Source organism: Canis lupus, chromosome 9 (genome assembly GCF_011100685.1).
Source record: "Canis lupus familiaris isolate Mischka breed German Shepherd chromosome 9, alternate assembly UU_Cfam_GSD_1.0, whole genome shotgun sequence".
Taxonomy (NCBI): Eukaryota; Metazoa; Chordata; class Mammalia; order Carnivora; family Canidae; genus Canis; species Canis lupus.
Genome location: NC_049230.1, coordinates 25,819,389 through 25,841,607, shown reverse-complemented (window position 1 = coordinate 25,841,607; position 22,219 = coordinate 25,819,389). Strand labels below are relative to the sequence as shown.

At 47.7% G+C, this 22,219-nt stretch overlaps 2 protein-coding genes and 1 long non-coding RNA gene across 6 annotated transcripts in view; 2 read left to right on the top strand and 1 right to left on the bottom strand.

Annotated features, from left to right (window-relative positions):
* The first annotated feature begins 342 nt into the window (after positions 1 to 342).
* On the top strand, positions 343 to 4,289 carry TAC4 (tachykinin precursor 4). The gene is made up of 3 exons (XM_038546031.1): positions 343 to 667; positions 3,818 to 3,917; positions 4,201 to 4,289. Exons 1-3 carry the CDS (start codon positions 551 to 553, stop codon positions 4,287 to 4,289), a joined length of 306 nt encoding a protein of 101 aa, XP_038401959.1. The 5' UTR covers positions 343 to 550.
* A 1,565-nt stretch (positions 4,290 to 5,854) lies between these two features.
* Positions 5,855 to 8,590, top strand: LOC119873285. Its single transcript, XR_005364472.1, has 3 exons — positions 5,855 to 5,889; positions 6,836 to 6,907; positions 8,116 to 8,590. It is a non-coding gene; the product is annotated as an uncharacterized LOC119873285 (long non-coding RNA).
* A 6,675-nt stretch (positions 8,591 to 15,265) lies between these two features.
* KAT7 (lysine acetyltransferase 7) overlaps positions 15,266 to 22,219 on the bottom strand; it is a 33,582-nt gene continuing 26,628 nt past the window's right edge. For all 4 annotated transcript variants that reach the window (XM_038547626.1, XM_038547627.1, XM_038547628.1 and 1 more), the window contains 4 exons: positions 21,959 to 22,052; positions 18,728 to 18,874; positions 18,070 to 18,176; positions 15,266 to 16,969 (listed from right to left, as the gene is read on the bottom strand). In XM_038547626.1, the coding sequence (XP_038403554.1) occupies positions 16,868 to 16,969; positions 18,070 to 18,176; positions 18,728 to 18,874; positions 21,959 to 22,052 (450 nt within the window). In that variant the 3' untranslated portion in view covers positions 15,266 to 16,867. The remainder of the gene's footprint in view (positions 16,970 to 18,069; positions 18,177 to 18,727; positions 18,875 to 21,958; positions 22,053 to 22,219) is intronic.

The window sequence follows — 22,219 nt, the reverse complement described above, 5'->3', positions numbered from 1 at the left end:
GGGAACCTCGGGAAGGGGGTGCGCTGTGATGGGGAGACAAGTGGTAGAACATTGAGTTCTGGAGCCAAGGCCTCTCTTACAGGGGAGCAGAGCACTAGGAAGGGAGGAGCCACACAGTCCTCCGCCCCATGCCCAGGATGAGAAGGCCCCCTCGGGCTTCCAGCCAGGCCCCCACACAGTGCCCCATTGTGCACCTGCCACCAAGGGAATGCAGCCAAAGGTGAGGCCAGTGTTGCATCAGAGTGCTAAGCCCTGGGATCAAGTGCAGGGGTGGCAGTGGAAGAGGTCTGGTCCCTCCTCTCGTATCATCGGCCTTTCCAGCCAGCCAGAGAAGGAGGGAAGGGAGTCACAGGAAGTGGCCCCAGGGGCCAGATAAGCCCAAGGAAAAGCAGGGTAGCTGGAAGGATAGAGAATAGGTGGTGCTTCCCCCCTCACACACGCCCCCAAACACACACTAAAGGAGCCAGAGAGAGGACGCAGGCCTGTTGGTGGCAGCATCTTCAGGCCAAGAGGGGCTTCCAGAAGGTCCCAGGACAGAGCCGTACTCGCTATGCTGCTCTGCGTCCCCCTGCTTCTCCTGATGGGGCTGTCTGCATGCACTGGGACAGCTGCCGAGGACCTGGCAGTGGGAGCTGAAGCAGGGTCCTGGATAACCTTGACCCTGGAGGTACCTCGGGGCTGATCTGCTGTGGAGGGGTGGGGGGTGGATCCCCTCCACGGCTGCGCATCGTTAACCACGTTGCCTGGCCTGGCAGGGGCACATGTACATGGCAGCAATGGTGTGTGAGTATGTATCTGAGTGTTTGTGTTTTATTTCACACATCCTATGTTCCTGGCACTGTTTGAAAGGCTTCCTAAGTATTAACCAGTTTAACCCTCATATCAACCTTGTGGGGAAGGCACCGTTACTATCCTCATTTCACAGATAAGAAAACTGAGGCACAGAAAGGTCAAACAGTGTGTACAAGGTTATGCAGCTTCAAGAGCACGACTGCACGTTTGCCCAAGGTCAGATTCGGTGTGTCTGTCTATGCATCAGAGAACATTTTCCAGAATTTCCCTTCAAGGGGGTCAACTGGGGCAGGATCACTCTTTCATTTCACGTGTAGAAACTCTTATTTCCTGGTAAGTACTCAGTTTGATTGCCACTGTCTTCTACTAAACTGACCTGAATGCTGTCACTGGAGAGAAATCCCGAAATTCTGCACACGGCTTGTGTTGCACCCGTCTGAAGACTAAGATCCTGAACTTGGGCTGCTCCCAAGCAGACAGAGGAGCGAGGCCAACAGACCAAATAGGATCAGTGCTCAGTGGGGGCTTTCAGGAGGGCAGATGGGACAAACCTGAGCCTGGCTTTTCCAGTCCTGGGATGGTTAGGACCCTGGGGCCACTGCAAGAGCCATCGAAAGAACTGCCATTTGTGGCGAGTTTCCTTCCTGCTCTGTCTGAATGTGGAAATGTGTGTAGTAGAGAACACAGCAGGACCCACCTGGGTTCAAGTCCTAGCTTCTCTGCAGGCTCTGTGTGACCTTGGGAAGGTCGCTGATGCTCTCTGGCCATGAGTTTCCACACCTGTGAAATGGGAGGAGAGGGAAGTAGATCCCCAAGGGTCTTCTCAAGTATTTTTTTTTTTTAAGATTTTATTTATTTATTCATGAGAGACACACAGAGAGAGGCAGAGACATAGTCAGAGGGAGAAGTAGGCTCCTCGCAGGGAACCTGATGCGGGACTCGATCCCAGGACCCCAGGATCATGACCTGAGCCAAAGGCAGACGCTCAACCACTGAGCCACCCAGGTGCCCCATTCTCAAGCTTCGACATGCTTTGCAGAGTCCGAGTCAATCACCATAGGATCTGGCCCAGGGAAGCTGAGCGGTGTGACAGGGAGCTCTCTACATCATCCACTTCACCTTGTGCTGCTGGGCTTTCCACCTGTGAGCACATCCCCCTGCAGCTGGGTCTCATGCCTCTTCTGTTTGCCAAGACATGAGAATGGGAGTAAAGGAAACATTCACACAAGTGAGGCAATGGAAGGAAGGAACGAGACGGTGTCAGGATGACCTGATCACCTTGCCAGCTCTGCGGGCTCCCTCACCTGCAGTTTCCCTGAGCTAGGGATTTGGGTTAAATGCATAAGGAAGCCTTCAGTAGGGGAAGAATCTTTCCTGAAGGAAATGGAACCAGCGTTCAGAAACCCAGGGAGGTGGGGAGAGAAGCTTAAGTCTTATTTAACTCATAAGTAGTTATCCTCTCCAGCTTGCATTTGAAGGCTGCCTTTTACCCAGGCAATGTGGTTTTCATGAGCTTTTCAGAAAGGAGTCCAAATCTCCAAAGAGACTTTCCCAGTTCCTGGCCAGGCTCGGCGACTCCTGCCCAAGACAAGCTGCCCCAGCCCTTGACATCCTGGGCTGCAGAGTGGAAGTGACTGAATCAGTCCAGGGCTCAGAGAACAACCCACTCCTGGTCCTGAATGTCAGGACCAGGTTAGCCGTGAGAGGCAAAGGGGTTCCCACTACACCCCAGCCAGGTCCCTGTGGGTCTCAGGTGCTCCAGTGCCACCCCTGGGGAAGGCGGGGACTGAAGAATGCGCCCCTGAACCAAGCCCAGGTCCCATCCTCTTCGCAGGTGGTTTGGGATACTCTAGGGCTCTAGCTGTCTGTCTTCAGCCTTCCTGGAAAAGGAGACCCTGTCCTTCCCCCTCTTCTCAGACTGTCAGAGAGGGGGCCCCTCTTCAACATTCTGTATCCTACACAGGCTGTGTTCTAGGCTTTGTGGCAGGTTCAGGGCACACAGAGATGTGAGGATGGTCTAATGACTGTCACCCACTGTCATCCTCTCCATTAGCATGCATCTCTCCCTCTCAGCATAGCTGAGCAAGCCCTTTGGGGGCTCAGCTTAAGACCAGAAATGGAGGTGACTTTTTGGCCAACATCACAAAGGCTGATGGAAAGAATGAGAACTTCAATCCAGAGCCCTTGGCCCAGAACTTTCACCCCATCAGCTCAAGGATGAAAATGTCTCTGCTCAGACGAGTGGCCTCCATCCCAGGCCCTATACCCTATTCCCTGTGGGAGGCCCAGGCTGTGGGCTAGGGTAAATCTGGGACAATGTAGAGAGTATGGGGGGAAGAGAAGATAGCAGCAGTGAGAGTGGGGGTACCAGGGACGCCACCCTGCCTACGGGGTACCCATTATGAGTTCATCAGCTGCCCCTACCTGTCTATGTTGGAGACATTTTCTAAGATGGCACAGAACCCATGCTCTGGAGTCAGACTCCTTGAGTTCAGACTCTGCCTCCACTACTTTCTGTGTGACCTTGGACACATCACTTATGTCTCAGTTTCCCCATCTGTAGAGTGGGGATAAATCATAGTCACTATGTCATACAGTGGCTTCGAAGAGTAAATGAGATTTTGACTGCACTGTTTGAGCCTTTGAGCCAGATGACTGGGACTCAAATCTGGCTCCGTCTCTCACATCCTAGCTGGTGAGCTCATACAAACCAATGTCTCTGTGCCTCAGTGTTTTCATCTGTCAAAAGGTGACCATACCAGTTCTTACTTGGTGTGGTTTCAGTGAGGATTAAATGAGTTAATACATGAAAGTGCTGAGACTGGTGCTAGGGATGTAGTAGGTGGAATGTTAACTATGAATTATTGTGCCTAGGCGCAGTTTTGTGTCAAGAATGCACCAGAACCAGGTGCCAGCACAGAGCAAGTGGCGTGACACTGCTGTCGCTCAGGTGGCCCTCCCTGTCCATCTCCAGCCCCAGCCTCCCCTTCCCCCGGCTCTAACGATGAACTCTCTGCTTCTCCAGGACGGTGGCATCCCGGGCATTCAGCTCCAGCTCCAGCTCCAGGAGGTGAAGAGGGGCAAAGCAAGCCAGTTCTTTGGGCTGATGGGGAAGCGGGTGGGAGGTGAGTGACAAAGGTGGGTGCTGCCCAGCAGGGAGTGATTCTGAGTGGATTCGGAGACACCAAGCAGAGGCCCGGCTTCAAGCCCAGGCCCCCAGGGGCCGGTAGGTGTCACCCATGCAATAGTGTCCAAATGAATGATCAGCAAACCCTGACGCTTTGGAGAGTTCATTATGGCAGGCTATAGTGATAAACCTGGGATAATCTCTGGCACATCGGGGTGCAGTCACCTTAAGGGTGAGAGCAGTGCCTCCCACCCTGCTGCTGTCCTTGCCGTCCACACTAGGGATGACTCTGGAGAGAGGTGGTGAAGCTGGACATCAGTGTCTAGATGAGTGCACAGCCACCAGCCAAGCTCCAGTCGATTCTGTTTGACTCAGGGAAAAGTATTAAATTGAACCCGTGTTCTCTGAGGGCTCTCTCCATGTGGGAGTCATGTCCCAGGGGGACAAGGAGCAAATAGACTGGACAGTTTTCTCTTTTTCATTGTCAATGTTAACATAAACATAACATAAAACATGTGTGTATATATATATTATCTATATAATATATATACATGTCTGGTTGGGATTCCCTCTCCCTACCCTACACTCTCTCTCTCAAAAAATACATAATTTTTTTAAAAAGATTTTTATTATTTGACAGAAAGTAAGAGAGAACACAAGCAGGGGGAGCAGCAGGCAGAGGGAGAGGGAGAAGCAGGCTCCTGGCTGAGCAAGGAGCCCACCATGGGGCTTGATCTCAGGAATCTGAGATCATGGCCTGAGCTGAAGACAGACACCAAACCAACTGAGCCACCCAGGTGCCTCACACATGAATCTTTAAAACAAACCATCAGTAGGTGAATAGTCAAAATATATTAGGCACACCCATAGCTTTTGTGCCCATTAAAAAGGATGAGACAGATTTGTGGAAAGATATGGAAAGATTGCCAAGATACCAGGTAAGTGGAAGAAGCAAGTTACATAATGATATGCATGCTAGGAGCCTACTTGTTTGTTCATTGGTTTTCTTTACACTTCATACTTTGGGGCGCCTGGGTGGCTCAGTTGATTGAGCGTCCAACTCTTTGATTTCAGCTCAGGTCATGATCTCAGGGTCATGAGACTGAGCCCTGAGTCGGGCTCCATACTCAGTGATGAGTCTGCTTGAGATTCTCTGCCTCTCCCTCTGCCTCTTTCCTTGCTTGTACTCTCCCTCTAAAATAAATAAGTCTTTAAAACAATAAAAAAAAATATATTTACGCACACATACATGCAAATACATAGGCAAATTTCTAGGATAAATATCAAACCATCAACAGTGGCCACATCTAGGCTGGGAAGTGGAAGTAAGGGAGAGAGAGTGAAAGGGACCTTAATTTTTACTGTATAAACCTCTCATTACTTGATTGCTTTTACAGTGGGCATGTACTCAAAGACTGCTTTTGTAATTAAAAAATATGCACATAAAAACAGAGAAAACTGGCTGGTGACCAAATACTTCTGGCCTTAGTCTTCTCCTCCACACAATGTGTTCTGGACTGGGCTGCTTCAGGATTCTCTTCCAAATCCAACACCCTGTGAGGAGCAGGGGATGGGGACAGAGGAGAGAGATATACTGAGCACCTAGTATGCTGACATGTGGTGACATCTCACAACAATGTCCCCGTTAGCACCAGTGGGAAAACTAAGATTTAGATAGGTTAAATACTCTTCCAAGGATGCCCAACAGCGACCAGGCACCAGTGACTCCGAAGTCTCTGCATTTGCCGGTTCTCCCACTGTCTCCTGCCTGGAGCAGCCAAGTGGCCCAGGTATACGAGGTCAGTGGGAAGTGACTGGAATTCCACTGACTACCCACCAAAGGCATCGAACCCCAAAGAGCCAGGAGCCCTTCCCACCTTACACCAAGCCCCCAGGGAAGCAGTGTGGCCCTCATTCCTTCTTTCTCTTTCACCCAGGAATGCCTCCTATCCAGCCAGAGAGAAGAACAGGTAAGTGTTGCCCAGACCTTTCTTCCCCCAGCACGTTCCCTGGGGAGGGCTGAGTTGGCCTGGCCACTAACAAGTCAGGGAGGTGGGGGAGATGCTCTGGCCAGGGGCACCCCAGGCTGGCGTTGGAGGAGGTAAGGCCAGCATGGTTTGGCCACTCACTAGGCTTCCCAATTGTTTCCTTAGAAAGGGGGTCTGTGCATACAGGGGGAGGAGTTGCAGGGATAAGGAGGAGACAGGATGAATCTAGTTCTGCCAAAGGTTCAAAATCACTTTGGGTCTAAAGCCCAGAATTGGAAAAACGAACCAATCCCATTCCCCACACTGCACCTAGAAGGATCTGAAAAGTGCAAATCTGAGCAGCCAGTACGCCACTCAAAATCTTTGCTGTAAAGGGGGAAAAAAAAATCAAAAGAAAACCAACCAACCCTTAGCCACCACACCCTCAGTACTCTCTGAGGATCAAGTCCAATGCTCTGACGACTCACCACATCCTCCAAGCCCCACCTCTCCTTCCCCGACTGTGGGCTCTACCCGACGGAGCTGGTCCCCACGGCCTGGGCGCCATGCTGTCCTTGGCACGCTGTCCCGCACTACACTGCAGGGTCATGTGGCTGGTGTCCCCAGAGCAGAACCCCTCCCACCACGGGCAGTAGCAGGACTGCCACTTCCTCTGTGCCCGTAACACAAGCAGTTGCTATTAGAGGTGCCCACTAGGTGTCTGTGCAAGGAAGGGCAAAGGGAGGGAGAATGAGGGAGAAAGAGGTGGGCTTCAATGAAGGAATCAGTCAACGAATGAACCAATCCACGGTTTTTCCGCCAACTCCCAGGATGCTTGAGGAAGGACTGCATTTATGAGGCCCCAACTCTGGTCCTGGCCCTGCCATGCCCTTCTTGGGTCCCAGGACGGCCTTACTCTGCTGCCCTCTTTCTTCTCTGTGTCTTCTAGGTCCACCACCAGGGCACCAGCAAAGACCAACAGAGCAGAGCCTCCTGGGCAGGGTGGGGCCATCTCCGGAAGGTAGGTGAGAGCCTCTGGTGGATGGCAAGGGCCTCATGAGAAAGTGACCAGATGCCTTGCTGCCAGTTTCCATGGTGGGGGCCAGGCAGTCAGCCAGCCAGAGCAGGCTCCCCACAAGCCATTAGGCAGATGTCCGGTAGAAGAGAGCAGTTGAGGCGCAGGGAGGTGGTCCCTTTGGTGATCCAGATTTGAGACAGCCAGAGTCCTGAGCTGCACCCTCTCCACCCCCAACACACTCTGCTCCCCCTCTCGGACCAGCTGAAGCCACAGAGAATGATGTATGTTTTTTCAGACCCTGGAATATCCCCCTTATTCCCTCACTGATGAGTGATTGTAAGAAAGTCATGCCTTTAGTCTTAAGATATTTCCTGTCTTCAACAATTGTGTGGATCACTCTGGGAGGGGTCACACCCTCAGCAGTTATCAGCTAACACCTTCTGGCAGCGGCCACAACCCCAGTGGGTCCAAGGGTACATTCAATAAATGGATGAACAGGCCTGAAGGTAGGTAAGTGAACCAGGCGGCGGTGAAAGATCCGAAGCTCAAGGCAGCCGCCATGGGAGAGGCTCAGAGATAGTGAGCTCCCGTCTGCCCTCACTGATGCCTGACCCCTTCCCCTGGAATGCATCCTCTAGCAGGGTGCCTTTCTAGCTTCCCTGATAGAACACCTGCTCCTTCCAATATAGGCTCTTGGGAACAGAGATGGCAAGCCCTCTATTTCTCCCCTGAGATTCTTTTCTCAATGTCTGTGCTGTTCTATTTTAAGGGCCAAGGAAGTCACCCCAGTACCAAAATGGAAATGAATGTCCCTCCATGCAGTTTGTGGGCAGGAATCCCCTTCTCAGGGAAGGAAAGCAGCTTGCCCAAAGTCACACAGTGAGCAGCTGGGCCTAAAGCTGGGTCTCCCATCACCTAGTCCACAGAGCCTTCCGCATCTCTAGGAGGGCCTTTGGACTTTCAAATACTGGATTACCACTTACCTCCTTTTAGAGAGAATAGCTGAAGGCTGGCTCATCCGTGCCCTGGAGCCGCTTGAGATTGAGAACTGGAAGATACGGCAGATGAATTTGTAATGGATTGCCTCAGATATCTACAGCCTGAGTTAGGGAGATGGAGGGCCCAGGGAGAAGTGACTAGGGAAGCCTTCCAAGGGTGGAGGACACAGACAAGGTTCCTGTAACCACTGTCATGTACGGAACTCTCCCCAGGCAGAGAGGATGAGGACCAGGGGCCAGAGTGAGAGCCCCCACCACAAACTCTGCAGAGGACTAAACCCTGCTCCTGCCCTGGATGTTACAGCTGACAGCCAGCCACACCAACCTCTTCTCCATGTGTCTCCTGTGCCCGATAATGGTGTGTCCCACCCAGCCTCACTGAACTCACTGCGGTTCCTTCCCTGTCCTCAGCCCTAAGCAGCAGTGATGCACACATGCCCTGTTGTAGTTGCAAGCTGGAGTGACCCTGCCCTCCCTCAGTGCTCAGTCCCCATCTCACTGCTAAGCAGGGCCAAGTGTCACCCACTTCTATGTCTCCTGTCCTGCAACCTAGTAGGGGCTCAATAAATGGACAAACAGCGAGTAGTTTCTTCTCTGGTACAGAGCAGAGAGCAGGAATGGCCTGGGCTCTACACCCTGCCCAGTGATTTGGCAACGCAGGCCGGAGTCAGGCCTTTCCTGAACTGCAAAGGGCAATAGTCAACAGCCCTGGTTCCCACCTTCAGATGGGAAAACACAGGTATGGAGGACAGCCTCCCGCCTGAAAGCAGACACCCTCTCCCTACTCATAGTCATCATCTCAACGCCCCAAATCCCTGGGTCTTCTGACCTGGAGAACTGGGTCCCAGATCCTTCATCAATTCTCGTGTATAACATGGCTATTCAACTAAAGGCTTTCCTTTTGGAACATAGGCAGTTGGTCATGCTCTGAGCACTGGGAAGAGCTCCAGAGGAAGGAAACATTTCCTACCCTCAGGGAGTCCCCAGTCTGATGGGGAGACCACTGTCACTGCGCTACTCCTGTGGTTAATGGGGAGGACGCAGAGGACCCTAGGATGCTTAGAGAGAGACACATCAGCCAGAATGAAATTGTGGAGGGCAAGGCTGGTAATAAGCAGGGAGGGCTGTGTGAAGGAACAAGAGAGACGGTTTGTTGTGAGCCCTCAGGCCTCCCCAGTGTTCCTCCTCCTACCTTACTCTCAGTGAGCTGTATAGGAGTGGGGCAGTGCACGCCCTTTCCAGACACCACAGCAGGATCCCCCAGGTAACACACTATCAGATCCACTCCCCAACTCCTTACTTTCAGTGCCTGGTGCACACCCACCAGCCCCCATCTCCCCACCCACCAGTGCTGGGAGCCCAAGAGGCAGTTCACGGTCATAACCAAACTTGAAGGATCCTCAAAGATTAAAGATTTTATTTTTGAAGTTTGGGATGTTTAAGAGAAACTGGAGTCCCCAAACACGTGAGTTTCCCTCTGTGCCAGCACTTTGCCAGGAACCCAGATGGGACCAGGAAGATGGAAGAAGTAGAAGACAAATCTGTCCTTGGAGACCTAACACCTTCTAAGGGAGTTGAGATGTGCAAAGCCCATGCCTTGCTCTATTGGTCCTTTTCAAACCCACCTATGTTCCCTCAAGCTTCTGGTTTCTGCACATACCATTCTAGGGAGTTCTTACTCAGAGATCAATGTCTCTGTAAAGCCTTTCCAAGTTGGGAACCACCCATTCACCCCCTCCCCTGAGTTCCCAAAGTACCCTGCACATTCTTCCATGACAACACTTAACATATGATGTTCTAATTCTTGAGTACATGGACCACATCCGATTTATCTTTATCCCAGTGCCAGCACTAGCACTTGGCACACAGAGGTCCTTGGAAAGTTTTGTTGTTGTTGTTTTATTAAGATTTTATTTATTTATTCATGAGAGAGAGGGGGCGCGGAGAAGCAGAGGGAGAAGCAGGCTCCATGCAGGGAGCCAGATGTGGGACTCGATCCTGGGACTCCAGGATCACGCCCTGGGCTGAAGGTGCCACTAAACCGCTGAGCCATCCAGGCATCCCAGGAGAATGTTTTGACAAAGGACTCACACTTTCTGTCCTCGCCAGGTCTGTCTCTAGAGAGCTATGAGGGAACCAAACTTAATGCAGGTACCTGAAATTAATAGCAGCTAAAACTTATTGCATACGCATCCTGTAGTTCTCAAACTCAGCATGTCCCAATGCTCAACTCTTCACCTACTGCCCCAACGCCAGTCCTCACTGTGGTGAGCATCTCCAGAAATGGTGCCTCTGTGTGCCCTGCTGCTCTATGAATGAGAAACCTGGGAGTTATCCTCCACTCCTCACTCCCAACATTGAAAATGTCCCCTAGCTCTTGGTTTCTCCAAAATCCATCTCAAACTCCTGCCCCCTCCACTACCATGGTTAATACAAACCAGTCTGCTCTTGCCTGGAGGGAAGCAGCCCTCCTTGCTTCCCATCTTACTGCCAGACCCACCTCCATCCATTCTCCATCTGGAGCATGACCTTTTGAAATGAGAAATTGTGTGTGTGTGTGTGGGGGGGGGGGTGGTGGTGGAACATCTCTGGGTGGCTCAGTCAATTAAGCACCTGCCTTTGGCTCAGGTCATGATACTGTGGTCCTGGGATAGGGCCGAGCATTGGGCTCTCTGCTCAGCTGAGAATCTGCTTCTCTTCTTCTTCTGCCTGCTGCTCCCCCTGCTTGTGTGTGGTCACAAATATTTTTAAAAATGAGAAATTGGGTCCTGCCATCCCCTGCTGACCACAGTTCAGCTCTTGGGATAAACCCGAGTTTATCTTGGGATAAACCTAAATCTCATTAAGGCCTCCAAGGCCCAGTGCTTACAGGTCATTCTTCACAAGCCTGGCTCTTCTCAGGCCCTTGCATACACCAAGGGCTTGCTTACAGTGGGATCTATACCTAAGTGCTCTCCACTGTCTGAACGCTGCCCCCATCCTGCCCCCATCCCTCCACTCTTCCTTGGACTATCTCCTCATTGTTCAGGTCCAGGATAAAGGCCCTTCCTCCAACAGGGTTTCCTCCATAACTGAGATCAACTACATCCCTCTAGTTCTACCCACACACCTTGTCCTTTGTCCCTTCATGGCACTGATCACAATTAGAAATTCTACGTATTAATATGTCTCCTACAGACACTTCAAGGGCCATGTGTTTTGTACAAATCAGGCATGCTGCAAAAACAATTTCCGTTCACAGTTACTATCCTTACTCCGTAGATGAAAAGCCACATGCTTTAAGTTACACAGAGAATGGCAGAGCCAGGATTTGAGCCAAGGTGCCTTCACTTCAAACACCCAACCCGGGGCAGCCCTTGTGGCTCAGCGGGTTAGCACCACCTTCAGCCCAGGGCCTGATCCTGGGGACCCAGGATCGAGTCCCACGTCAGGCTCCCTGCATGGAGCCTGCTTCTCCCTCTGCCTGTGCCTCTCTCTCTGTGTGTGTCTCTCATGATTAAATAAAATAAAAAAATCTTAAAAAAAAAAAAAAAACCCACAAACACCCAACCCCTCCCTACCTTACTTGGTCTATGCCATAATCATACAGACCATTCTCTGGCAGAATTAAGACTTCACAAGGAATTACTTTTTAGCGGGGCCATTTCAACTCTTAGGAAAGAAACTTCCAAATATCTGCCTCCAGCAAACCAGTCTCTCAGGAGGATCCTTCCAGAGCAGATCACTTTAGGGAATGTTACTGTGTCCTCTTCTAGGAAAACCCCAAGGGAGGTTTTGAGAAGTTGTGATGTTAAGAAACATACTGATACTTTTTAACGGTCTTCCAAGCATATGACTACAGTATCCTTTTTGCCCATACTACTGCGTTCAATGGGCTTGGGAGGACTGTTGAAGTGGAAGATTTCCCAGTAAAAAGGGGAAAAGGGATAAAGACTAATCCAGTTGTACTTTGAGTTAGGTGTCAGAATGATGAAAGCTATGTAGGCTGTCAGCTTATGGAAAGCCTTGAAAGCGAGGCTCAGTGTGACCTTAATCCAATGAGGAAAGGGGAAGCCTGATGGATGAGCAGAGAAGTGACAAGCCACGTCTCGATAGGAGAACCTTCACTTTCCCGATAGTCTTCTGTAAGGAGGTAGCTAATATTCCCAGGCCAGGTAGGGAGGGGCCTCAGCCCCACCTTGACTGACAGTGCAAACAAACAGGGCTTGAACTGGCTCCCAGGGTGCCACTGGATGGAATAGGAATCACGCCCCCTAGAGTTACACAGGGTGGTGTCCCTCTGCCCAACACCTCAGGCAACGGGTAGATGGGACCTCCAAGCCAAACTGAATTCTACTCCTCTCATTTCCTGCACTTAACCCATTGCAGTGTATTGAACCATCCCAAAAACAATGGCTTATAAGCCTTTCTCACAATTCCCTTGGTTGGCAGGACTCAGCTGTGTTCCACTGGAGAGGTCTGGATTCAGGTGCTACTGGCTACAGCTTCTCGGTCCTTGCATGCATGGTCTCTTACACAGTTTTGTTTATGTTAGCTCAGGCTTCTGGTGTGGAAATACTTCAGCTGGTTTCCAACAGCCAAAGCGGAAGCTGCCAGAATATCATATCTGACACATCCAATTAGTCAAAACAAGTAAAAAGTCAGGTCCACTCAAGAAGGAAAAAAATTCTTATTGGAAGGAGCAGAACAACATACCCAGAAATGGCAGAAATTGCTGGTGGCCAGCTCTAGAGATGACCTAGGTTTGTGTGTGTGTGTGTGTCTGTGTGTATGTGTGAGACAAGAGTGTAGACTTCTAATAACATTGCAATACAAGCTGTTCCCAGAAACAAATACCCAGTTAAGAAAAGAGTAGCTTCTTGGAATGAATAGGACTTGTAACAGATAAAGGTGTTCTTAGAGAGAACAGCTGGGAGGAGGCATGGCCAATGTTGCCAAAGAAGCAGGTTATTTTCTCCACTCTTGGACATAAACACCCCAGTCCCCAAATGGTGACAGTATGACCTGCATGGACAACTACTGCACAAGACAGGAGAGACGAACCAGCACTAGAGATATTTGTCACCACTGGGCAGTCCTTTGTTTCCTTCTCAGTGACATTCACTGGCATTCTTAGAAGGTGCCACAAAGGGAGTGGGCAATTCTACTGACCCCATCAGCAGGAAACAGTCTGGAAGAGACAGCCATGCAAGTCTGTAGCAGAAAGTTCTAGGGCAAACTACGTGGATCTGGTACTAGAATTCAAGATCCTCACCAATAGCAAAGGGTAGTTTCCAGAATTCCTAGCACACATACGTATTTAGCAAGCAAAGGAGTTTTTGCTTTAATAACATTACAGAACCCTGGTCAGCATTTCGAATATACATGCACCTGCGAAGCATGGGAGGAAGTGGAGACACAAAGGGCTGGGCCTGATCCCTTAGTCACTCCACTTCACTCAGTGGTACCTGTTGGTTTGAGCCTGCACACTCACATCCCAGCTGAGGGTCTCAGAGTGAGTGAAGGCAAGGTTCACAATTGCTCACAGAAGCTTTCTTATACCCAAGTTTTCTTAACCCCAGTATGAGAATGGAATTCGAAAGCTCCATTTCCTGAACTGTAGACAAACGTGCATTTTTGCATCACATGTGTTCAAGATCCAATGCTAGGATTTTTCTCAAAAGGTCTAAAGAGGGAAAAAAAAAAAAAAGGTAAAGGAGCCCTGCTGAAATACACTGCTTGATCCTGGCACTACACACAAACTGCTGCTGGAGGGCCATTTGGCTTATCAATTGGCTCTTCAGACCAAGGCAGGTTTAGAACTACCCTTGAAGTGACCTCTAAGATGCTTTCTGTTCTGTAATCCCAGAGTGTGTGCTGTAAGCAAGCTGTGGTCTTTTTCTAGCAGCCTTTGACATGAAGCCCCAACCCTGATCTAAACCAACTGTCCTCACATCAATTCCGCTGAGGTCATTCCTAACCCTAGGCAGGAAATCTGCCTAGAACTGCAGGGACAAAACAAAGTTAAGTCAAAAGCATCTTCTTGTTACATAAAGGGTAAACCCAAAGATTTGACTCACTATTCCCCCCTGTGAGAAATAGGGACAGGCAGAGGCATCAGAGGCCTCAAGATGGCATTAATGCATCTGGAATCTGAGAATCAGGGCTTGGTTCCCATAATCCAGCTGCAAGACCACTGAGCCTCCACCTTTGCCAAGAGAAGAACGTCCACCTTACAGAGGTGTGGTGAGGGACACCAGTGAAGAGCCAGTCCTTATTCAATAGTTTTCCTAAATCGGCAGCAGCGTCAGAATGTGGGGCTGGGGCTTCCTGGTTCAAGTCTTGGGCCCCCAATGGCTACTAATAGGATCAACTAAAATCCCTGCTTTCATCTGGAATTTCCCACTTTTTCTGCAATGGCACCCACCAGAAGCATGGAGGCCTATCTATGGCTGAAGCAAGGAAATCTAAAAAGGCAAGGAGAATTCATTATTACTAATGAACTAAAAGAATTGTGATTTCAAGGGCAAAGGTACTGACTGTACACCAAACTTCAAGTGTCCTGATCTCTCAGCATTCCAGTCTCCTGGTTCCTATTATCCACCCCCAGGTTTTCGAAATGTGAGGGAACAGTATTTCCTTTTGATACATATATGACAGGGAGATTTAGGCATACATCATTCTAAGAGTGTAGAAAGGGTCTTTTTTAGGCTCAAGCTGCTCTCCAACCCAGTCTCCACCCCGAGAAAGTGACATACAGGACTCTAATCTTACAAAGGAAAACCTTTAGTTTATCCATTGGGATTAGGTTTTCAACCCTACTGGCTTATGGTGAGCAAAACCATCCATGCATATACAATTTCCACCATACAGGAAAGTGTCAGCCTCCCTTTTCCTGCACTGGGTAAATGTTACAGGTTAATGCAAGGGCTTTCAGATCCTTTCTGCTGGTACCTTTGCCCTTGAAATCACAAGAAAATGAACTTAGGGATGAATTAACACTGAGGCATGGGGTTGAGTTCAGTGGGAAGAGCACAGGACTCTTGATCCTAGGGTTGTGACTTTAAGCCCCATGTTGGGCATACAGGTTTTAAAAAAGTAAGGAATATTTACTAGTCATTGTTATGCATATCTATTAGTCACAACCAAGAGAGGCAGAATTTGTCCTACCAACTAGACAAGTTCATAATAATCACTCCCTCTATAGATAGCCTGCATCACAGAAAAAAAAAAAAAAAAAAAAAAAACCCTCCACAGCCACAAACCACATCCCTTAACAACCAGCTCACTGCTGAGGAAAGTAAACCCCAGGTGTACTCACTATTAGTAGCAGGTCAGCTGCACCCTTTTCAGACACAAAGAAGAGTTCCTGAATGAAACAGGCTTGAGCAGAGAACATGCTTTATTGAGGAGTAGATATAGAACAGCACATTCTACCACATGTGGGGAAGGGTTAGCTTCGGTAAAAGACCTTTACCCCTTAAGAAAACCCCCAGTGAAGTTGCTTTTGGATAAACTTTAACAGTGACACTGAAACTGGCAGGGAGCTGCCACTGAACATGCTTAAAATTAGCTCCCCCCAACCCACAGGGAGTATAAGTAGTGTACACAGATGACAAGAGAAAGGCACAAATGACCAGAGTCGGGATTGTGGGAAGGGCTCCACACGAAGACAGCAGTGTTGGAGGAGACCAAGTTGGGAAGGGTGGCATGTCATACATCAAAAGCTGCCCCAAGATAGCAGGTTATAATGGGCTGGAGAGAAATTAGAGGGAGCATTTCTTCCTTTGCTTGAAACCAAAAATAGAGCAGAGAACAGGGGGAATGGTGGCAAATCCCAAAAAGGAAATGGAGGAGGAGTTCTTGGAAGGGCAGGAGCACTTCAGTTCAAGAGGGAGGGCGAGGCACTGTCAGAGAAGCAAACACTGGGAGGGGGTGGCACTCTGCCTTGCTGAGTCATGGGCTTAGAGGAGATCTGGAAGTCATGTGCACTCATTTCCTACTTCTCCAAGGAGGTTTAGGCAAAAAAAAAAAAAAAAAAAAAAAAATCAATGCAAAAATACAGGTGTGCCAGATGAGACTGGCAGGTACAGTGGGGGGCGGGGGGTAGGTTCTGCAGTCTGATGAACTGGTTAGCATGCAGCATGAAAGGGAGAACCGGACACTGTTTAGCCCCTGCCAATGTAAAAAGGAGCAAGGGCTTACGAGAGAGGAAAACATTTAGGGCTGGGCACTTTCTGGTGAGGCAATGAGGACTGGTTTCCTTCCACTGACACACGATGCCCACAGGTGAACTCAAATCAAATTACAGAATCACCACCTGTCAATTCTCTCCATTTCATTCTGATTAAGTTATGTGCAGTTACCAAGACGAATCCATGGGAGAGTTTTAAAAAATATTGGTCTCTTGTCAGCTTGACACGGATCAAAAACCGGCCTTTCAATAAAAATGGCAGAAAAAATTTCAAGTGAGATAAAATCCAAAGGGAATGGACCCCTCCTAGTACACACACTCAGAAATGTTACCTCTTCCCTGCTCTTCCAAAAAAACCGCATGTAAGGAGTAATTGGAAAGGTCCTGGTGGTGGCAACCATGGTTTGAAGTCTGGTATCCGGGCAGCAAGAAGCACTAGTACAAAGTTTAGAAGACACAACACAACCTCATGGGGCTAGAGGACATGAGGAGAACCAGTGACTGGACAGGTACAGTACCAAACAGAACACCTTGGGTCAGTGCTACGAGGGATCTGCACTCAAGTCTAAACAGCGATCCCATCCAGGCAACCTCACTGAGGCCGAAACAACAGTTCCTCAGAACCAGCGTCTGCAGTGTACACGAGGGTCGGAGCCAGGACAGTCCTGAGGGGGATGGCCTTCCCAAAGGATACTGTACTTGCCAATCACAAGAGCAACAGAAATGACAGACAGATCCCTAGGGTACGGATTCCTACTGCTGGGGTTCGCTGGCTCAGAGTAACAGGTCACTTTAAGTGCCCTTGGGAGGGGTCCATTTTAAACAGCTTGGATCCATGGTTTTATTGGAGTTAGATCTTTTGGCCTCTTTGGCTATCCACTCATCAATCAGGTCCTGCGGGAGAACAATAGGAAAAATGACTATACACATTCAATGAAAATACCTTTATATATGGATTCCAAAATGCTTGTTAGTGAAGAAGGAATCAAAGGTTTAATAATATACTAAGGTGTGAAGCAGGTATTAAAACTTCTCTTTTGATTTAGAAAATGCTTTCCCCTACAATCCATTTCTTCTGTGTTCCTCAGAAAGAAGTGAAAATCATTATTCACCTTCCCTTAAACATGAGTCCACTTAAACAAGTTGAATTTGGGCATTGGTTGAGATGACATTTGTTAAAGGAATTTCAAACACCTCCACCACAAGGGGCACCTGGGCAGCTCTGTAGGTTGGGCACCTGACTCTTGGTTTCAGCTCAGGTGGTGACCTTAATATCTCATGAGACCAAGCCCTGAGTTAGGTTGAATGCTCAGTAAGGAGTCTGCAAGATTCTCTCGCTACCTGCCCTGACCCCTGCTTGCCCTAAAGAAATATCTCTAAAAAAAAAAAATTTTTAAAAATGTGCACTTCCACAAGCTCTGGAGTTAATGAGGACTCCTCTTTAACAGATGGGCAATTTGCTCCAATCTAAGAAAACCATAAATGACAGAAGTACTGTGTGACACAAATCTGCTTAACTGAGCTCCTTCACTTGTGCCATCCAAATTTGAGACAGCTTACTAAAAGCTTCTGATAAGATAGGAGATAAGCCTAACAGGCATCGATGCACAGCATACCAAAAAAAAAAAAAAAAAAAAGAAAAGAAAAGAAAAAGGGAACGAGACCCAGTAAAAGATACATGTAGGCAAACTCCTTTAAGGAGTAAAGGCTATTGGGAAGCCCGGGTGGCTCAGTAGTTTAGCACTGCCTTCGGGCCCAGGGTGTGATCCTGGAGACCCGGGATCGAGTTCCACATTGGGCTCCTTGCGTGGAGCCTGCTTCTCCCTCTGCCTGTGTTCTCTGCCCCTTCCCTCCGTCCCCTGTGTGTCTCTCATAAATAAATAAAATCTTAAAAAAGGAGTGAAGGCTACACCTTTCAGGTGTTAAAGCCCCATTTACTCTGCTAAGCCTCAAGAGACATTCAGCACTGAGCCAGCAGCTGACCAAAACTTTACCTGTCTCTTTAGAACTAGATGTTTTCCTTTCCAGTACTTGAGCATCTGAAGGGCTTGCAGAGTACTGACAATGTCCACAGGATTCACAGCTGTCTCCTGGCTAATTTCTGAAATAGAAGCACTCCTAAGAACTGGGCCAAAGTGCAGACACCCACCCCCACCAGCCCCCCACCCTGCTTTAAAGGAAACCCAGATGGTTGGGATTTCTGATACTCAACCCAACTTGTTCAGAAAAAGTTTATGAAGCATTTATTTGATCGGTCCTAATAACTATGAAAGAGAACTACTACAGGAAGAAATCACCCTGGCCCCTAGAGATCATGGTCAGAGACAGGACAGACCTGATTTCTTCTACCCTTCCATAAACATACAGATGTCATACCAGCTCCTCTGTTAGCCAAGACTTAGAAAAAAGGGAACATTTTTCTTTTATCTTGACTTTAATTCTTAACAAAAGTGTTAACTACCCCAGGTTTGTGAAACCAAAATCATATAGCCATTACCAAAGGGCCAAATGCTCTGGAATCCTTAGACAACTTTCATGAGATCTCTGTAGTGGCCCACATCCAGGGGGCCTTCTCTTTGCAATGAAGAAACTGGAATGTTTCCTGGCATTAACTTCTTGGGTACCAGCTATCCTAAAGAGCCAAAAACCAACCTTTGATAGAAATCTCTTTGCCTTGGAAATTATGCAGGTAACGGAGAAGCACTTCTTTCCAGTAACTGCGATAGCTTATGAGCCCCAGGTCAGAGAGGGGACGCTCCGGGGAGCCAACTTTTTCTTCCACTTTGGAAAGCAAGTAACCTACAGGGGAACAAAATGCAGACACTGTATTTCATTCTAATAACAAACACCATGGTGTCAACATGGAAGGCTTGAGAAGGACAGGCTGCTTCATGGTACCAATTAGGCATCAGATATTCAATGAAATATGGGGTGGCTGCTGTACAGTGTGCTGCCTTGTGATAAACCACAGGGGAAGAATGGTGTGTTTGCATTTAGTTGTATTAGTCATTAAGAAAACTCTGCAAGGTTCCACGAGATAGAAACTTTAATAACAATGGTAATCTGTAGGTGCAAACTAGGAATAGAAATGGGAAGCCATTTCATTACATCGCTTTTTCTATTTGAGACTTTTAAGTTTTTATAGATTATTATCTCAATGCTGGATCTCACAAAGCCTCTGGTTCTAACATTTGAATGTTAAACATGATGGGGATGCAATCTGAAAAATCCACTCTGCAAAACTAACCTGCTTTCAACAAATAGGTTAGAATTACAAGAGTTGGAGTGAGAACTTTCAGATTAAAAGTAATTTATAATTCACAACTATCAATTCCAACGTGAATTCCATTTGGAATTAAGTAAGAATAATTGCATGTGGGGAGGCTTGGGTGGCTTAGCAGTTGAGTGTCTGCCTTTGGCTCAGGGCATGATCTCGGAGTCCCAGGATGGAGTCCCACATCAGGCTCCGTGCAGTCTGCTTCTCCCTCTGCCTATGTCTGCCTCCCTCTCTCTGACTCTCATGAATAAATAAAATCTTAAAAAAAAAAAAAAAAGAATAATTGCATGTGTTTTCTTTAAAAGGAATAAAAATCACAAAATCAGGGAAATCTGAATACTGTAACTTAAAGTATTAAGGAATTTGGATTTTTTTAAAGATTTTATTTATTTATTCATTAGAGACACAGAGAGAGAGAGACAGAGACAGAGACATAGGAAGAAGGAGAAGCAGGCTCCATGCAGCCTGACATGGGACTCAACCCTGGGTCTCTAGGATTCAGGCCTCTGGCTGAAGGCAGCACTAAACCACTGAGCCAACCTGGGCTGCCCAATTTGGTTTTTTAAGACATGAAATAGAGCTTATCTTTTAGAGATGTCTAAGTAATTGAGCTTGAGAATAGAGGTGTAACAAGACTGGCCATGAGATGCTAATCACACTTACAGGGAGTTTTATTATCCAGCTCTTCTTTAAGCTTTATTTTAGGGACATTTTCAAACATATGAGCCCAGGTGGCTCAGTGGTTTAGCGCCACCTTCAGCCCAGGGCCTGATCCTGGAGACCCAGGATCAAGTACCATGTCGGGCTCCCTTCTTGGAGCCTGCTTCTCACCCTGCCTGTGTCTCTGCTTCTCTCTCTGTGTGTCTCTCATGAATAAATAAATAAAATCTTTTTAAAAATTAAAAAAACCTTCATTTTATGGACATTTTCAAACATTTATAAATGTTCCCAAACATGTCCATGAAATGAAATGAAAAAGTCCATGAAATGAAGTTTATAAAAAAAGTATTAACACCTATTCCAAAATACACAAGATATAGTTACCCATCCCCCCATGGATTATGCCATTTCCTGATTTCACCACTTCCCAGGGGGTATAAACATACAATTGGAAGGCTAACTCTAAGAATTGTAATTCTGACTAAAATGTCGTATGACAGTGAACAACGAATAAGATATAGTTGATTCTCATCATTTATAGTAGTTATGTTCTGCAAAGTCACTGCAAGCACTGAATTAGCAAACATGAAACATGCTCCTAGTGGAAACAGGGTTAGGTTTCTCAAAGTCTCTGGTCATATTTACAACCCATCATTATGGTCATCTCATTTTATGTGTTTGTTTACTAATACGTTTTAAAAAATACATTGTTGACTCATTAGCATCAAACTCCAGCCCAACACCAATGCTTGAATGAACCCTATCTAATACCAGTGTTTTCTCTGTAAGGCACTCAACAACAGCCTTTGTAGATGGCTTTTCTCAGCCCTACACCTAGGGGCAATTTAAAATCAGCAACCAGGGGGTGCCTGGGCAGCTGAATGGCTGAGCATCTACCTTCAGCTCAGGGTGTGATCCCAGGGTCCTCGATTGATCAAGTTTCACATCAGGCTCCCTCCCTGTAGGAAGTCTGTTTCTTCCTCTGCCTATGGCCCCCGCCCATTTCCCATGAATAAAATCTTGGGGGAAAAAAAAAGTCAGCAACAAGGATGCTTCCGTGGCTCAGTCAGGCTAGGCATCTACCTTCAGCTCAGATCATGATCCCAGGGTCCTGGGATTGAGTCCCAGGTCAGGCTTCCTACTCAGGAGCCTGCTTCTCTCTTTCCCTTTGCTCCCCTCCCCCTTGGACTCACACTCTTTGTGTCTCTCTCAAATAAATAAAATCTTTTTTAAAACTAAAATCAGCAACAATATGCACAAAAATATGAAAAGTATGGCAATAATGGACCGATTGACTGCAAAAGTGCCAAAGAATATTGATTTGGGGATTAAAAATAAATTTGAGGGGATCTCTGGGTGGCTCAGCAGTTTAGCGCCTGCCCTCAGCCCAGGGCATGATCCTGGAGTCCTGAGATCAAGTCCCACATCAGGCTCCCTGTGTGGAGCCTGCTTCTTCCTCTGCCTGTCTCTGCCCCTCTCTCTCTTGGTCTCTCATGAATAAATAACAAAATAAAATTTTTTAAAAAAATAAAAATAAATTTGACTGAGTAGGCAAATTCCCAAACACAGAATACACTTAATGAGGCCAAAGCCTCTATCAGGTATACAGACTGCTACTAGGCAAGTCCTTATAAAACTGCAATCCTTAATCAAGGAACAGATTTGAAGTCTTATGCGTGTATGTGCTGTTCCCAAGTCTCAAATAGGGATAATCCTCAAGAGCTTCCTTTCCTACCCTTTATTTCCCCTACTATCAGGTATCAACTAAGTCCCGAATTTACTTAAGGGTCAAGATATACCAGGGCTGACCCTATGATGGTCAGATTCTCTCCACATATTCATTCACTTACTGCATGCCTCGAACTACAGCACTCATGGGACAAACCCCAAACAGTTCAGGTAGCCCCTATACCTCTTGGAGCCCAGGTCTTAGCAGATCCACTTACTGAAATCGATGAGCATCTTGCCATAGCCCTGTCTCATGTACTGAGGCATGGTGAGGATACATGACACATTGTAGTTGAGGAATGAATTCTTTTCCTAAAATCAAGAGCAAAACAGATGAAAGCAGGTCACAAGGGTCTGGAAACCAAGGTGTTAGCAGTCCCACAAACCCAAAATAAGGCTGCTTGCAAAATATCTGGTTAACTGGTCCTGGGGAGTGGCTGTCAGGCTCACAGCTGTTTCATCCACGCCCTTTACTGTGG

Bases quoted from the DNA above. Each gene is read 5' to 3' on its own strand.
- TAC4 (XM_038546031.1), top strand. From the start codon at position 551: ATGCTGCTCTGCGTCCCCCTGCTTCTCCTGATGGGGCTGTCTGCATGC. The intron at 668-3,817 runs GTACCTCGGGGC...CTGCTTCTCCAG, and splicing joins GGATAACCTTGACCCTGGAG to GACGGTGGCATCCCGGGCAT. The intron at 3,918-4,200 runs GTGAGTGACAAA...CGTCCACACTAG, and splicing joins GATGGGGAAGCGGGTGGGAG to GGATGACTCTGGAGAGAGGT.